The sequence below is a fragment of the Emiliania huxleyi genome (assembly GCF_000372725.1).
Source record: "Emiliania huxleyi CCMP1516 unplaced genomic scaffold EMIHUscaffold_80, whole genome shotgun sequence".
Lineage (NCBI taxonomy): Eukaryota > Haptophyta > Isochrysidales > Noelaerhabdaceae > Emiliania > Emiliania huxleyi.
This window is the reverse complement of record NW_005196020.1, coordinates 505,253-506,396: the sequence shown is the minus strand read 5'-3', so window position 1 is coordinate 506,396 and position 1,144 is coordinate 505,253. Positions and strand designations below refer to the sequence as shown.

Below are 1,144 nucleotides of genomic sequence, written 5' to 3'. Positions count from 1 at the left end.
CCGCCGGAGCGAAGGCGAGCGCTCGCTCATAGGCGCCGCGCTCACGCGGCATCACGGCCACCTGTTTGTGGCTGAGGACAGCCAATTCGACCCCGTCGACGCGCTGCAGCAGCAAGTCCGCTCCGCACGAGATGACCCAGCGGTGACTCTCTTTTCCTCTGCGGGGGGGGGGGGGAGGGAGGGAGGGAGACGGAAGAGGAGCCAAGCCAAGCATCGCCGACCAAGGCCTTGTCCGAGGCGTGGCGAGCAAAGACGCGTAGACGTGGAGAGGAGAGGAGTCACACGGGCACAGGCGCTCGCAGCAGCGGCGCGAGCGTGGCGGCGCGGAGAGGGGGGAGGCGCGGGCGGTGTCGCTGCGAGCGGGGGAGGGTCGTCACGCCGCGCCGGTGGTAGGCCGCCGAGAGAGACGGAGAGAGAGGGCGCGACGGGAGAGTGTGAGAGGGAAGAGGCAGAGAGAGAGAGGTGTCTCTGTTTGCCTCTCCCTCTCACAGAGACAGACAGAGACAGGCGGAGACAGACAGATAGAGACAGGCAGCCGGGCAGAGAGTCGCAGGGAGGGGAGGGGGGGCGCGCAGAGAGAGAGACAGACAGACAGACAGACAGACAGACAGAGAGGGAGACATAGACACAGAGCCAGAGACACAGAGAGTCTCGCCCCCCCTTCGCCGAGTCTGTGTGCTCCTCCTGCGCCCCCCGCAGGTGCTGCGGCACGCGGCGTCGCCTTGTTGGGACGCGTGGGCGGACGCGGCGAGCGTTGGCGAGGGGCGGGGCGGGGCGGGGGCGAGCGAGGCGCCTGGGGCGGGAGGCTCGGAGGGCGGCGAGGTACCCGAACGCACCCTCCCCTCCCCCACGGTACCCGAACCCACCCTCCCTACCCCACGGTACCCGAACCCACCCTCCTCTGCCCCACGGTACCCGAACCCACCCTCCTCTGCCCCACGGTACCCGAACCCACCCTCCCCTACCCCACGGTACCCGAACGCACCCTCCCCTACCCCACGGTACCCGAACCCACCCTCCCTACCCCACGGTACCCGAACGCACCCTCCCCTACCCCACGGTACCCGAACCCACCCTCCTCTACCCCACGGTACCCGAACCCACCCTCCCTACCCCACGGTAGCCTAAACCCACCGTCGACGCT

At 69.3% G+C, this 1,144-nt stretch overlaps 1 protein-coding gene across 1 annotated transcript in view; it reads left to right on the top strand.

Moving 5' to 3' along the window:
• EMIHUDRAFT_106669 (hypothetical protein) overlaps positions 1 to 1,144 on the top strand; it is a gene marked incomplete at both ends in the record, with an annotated part of 4,052 nt that overhangs the window by 875 nt on the left and 2,033 nt on the right. Inside the window, one exon of the mRNA XM_005759371.1 lies at positions 700 to 822. Coding sequence (XP_005759428.1) covers positions 700 to 822 — 123 coding nt within the window. The remainder of the gene's footprint in view (positions 1 to 699; positions 823 to 1,144) is intronic.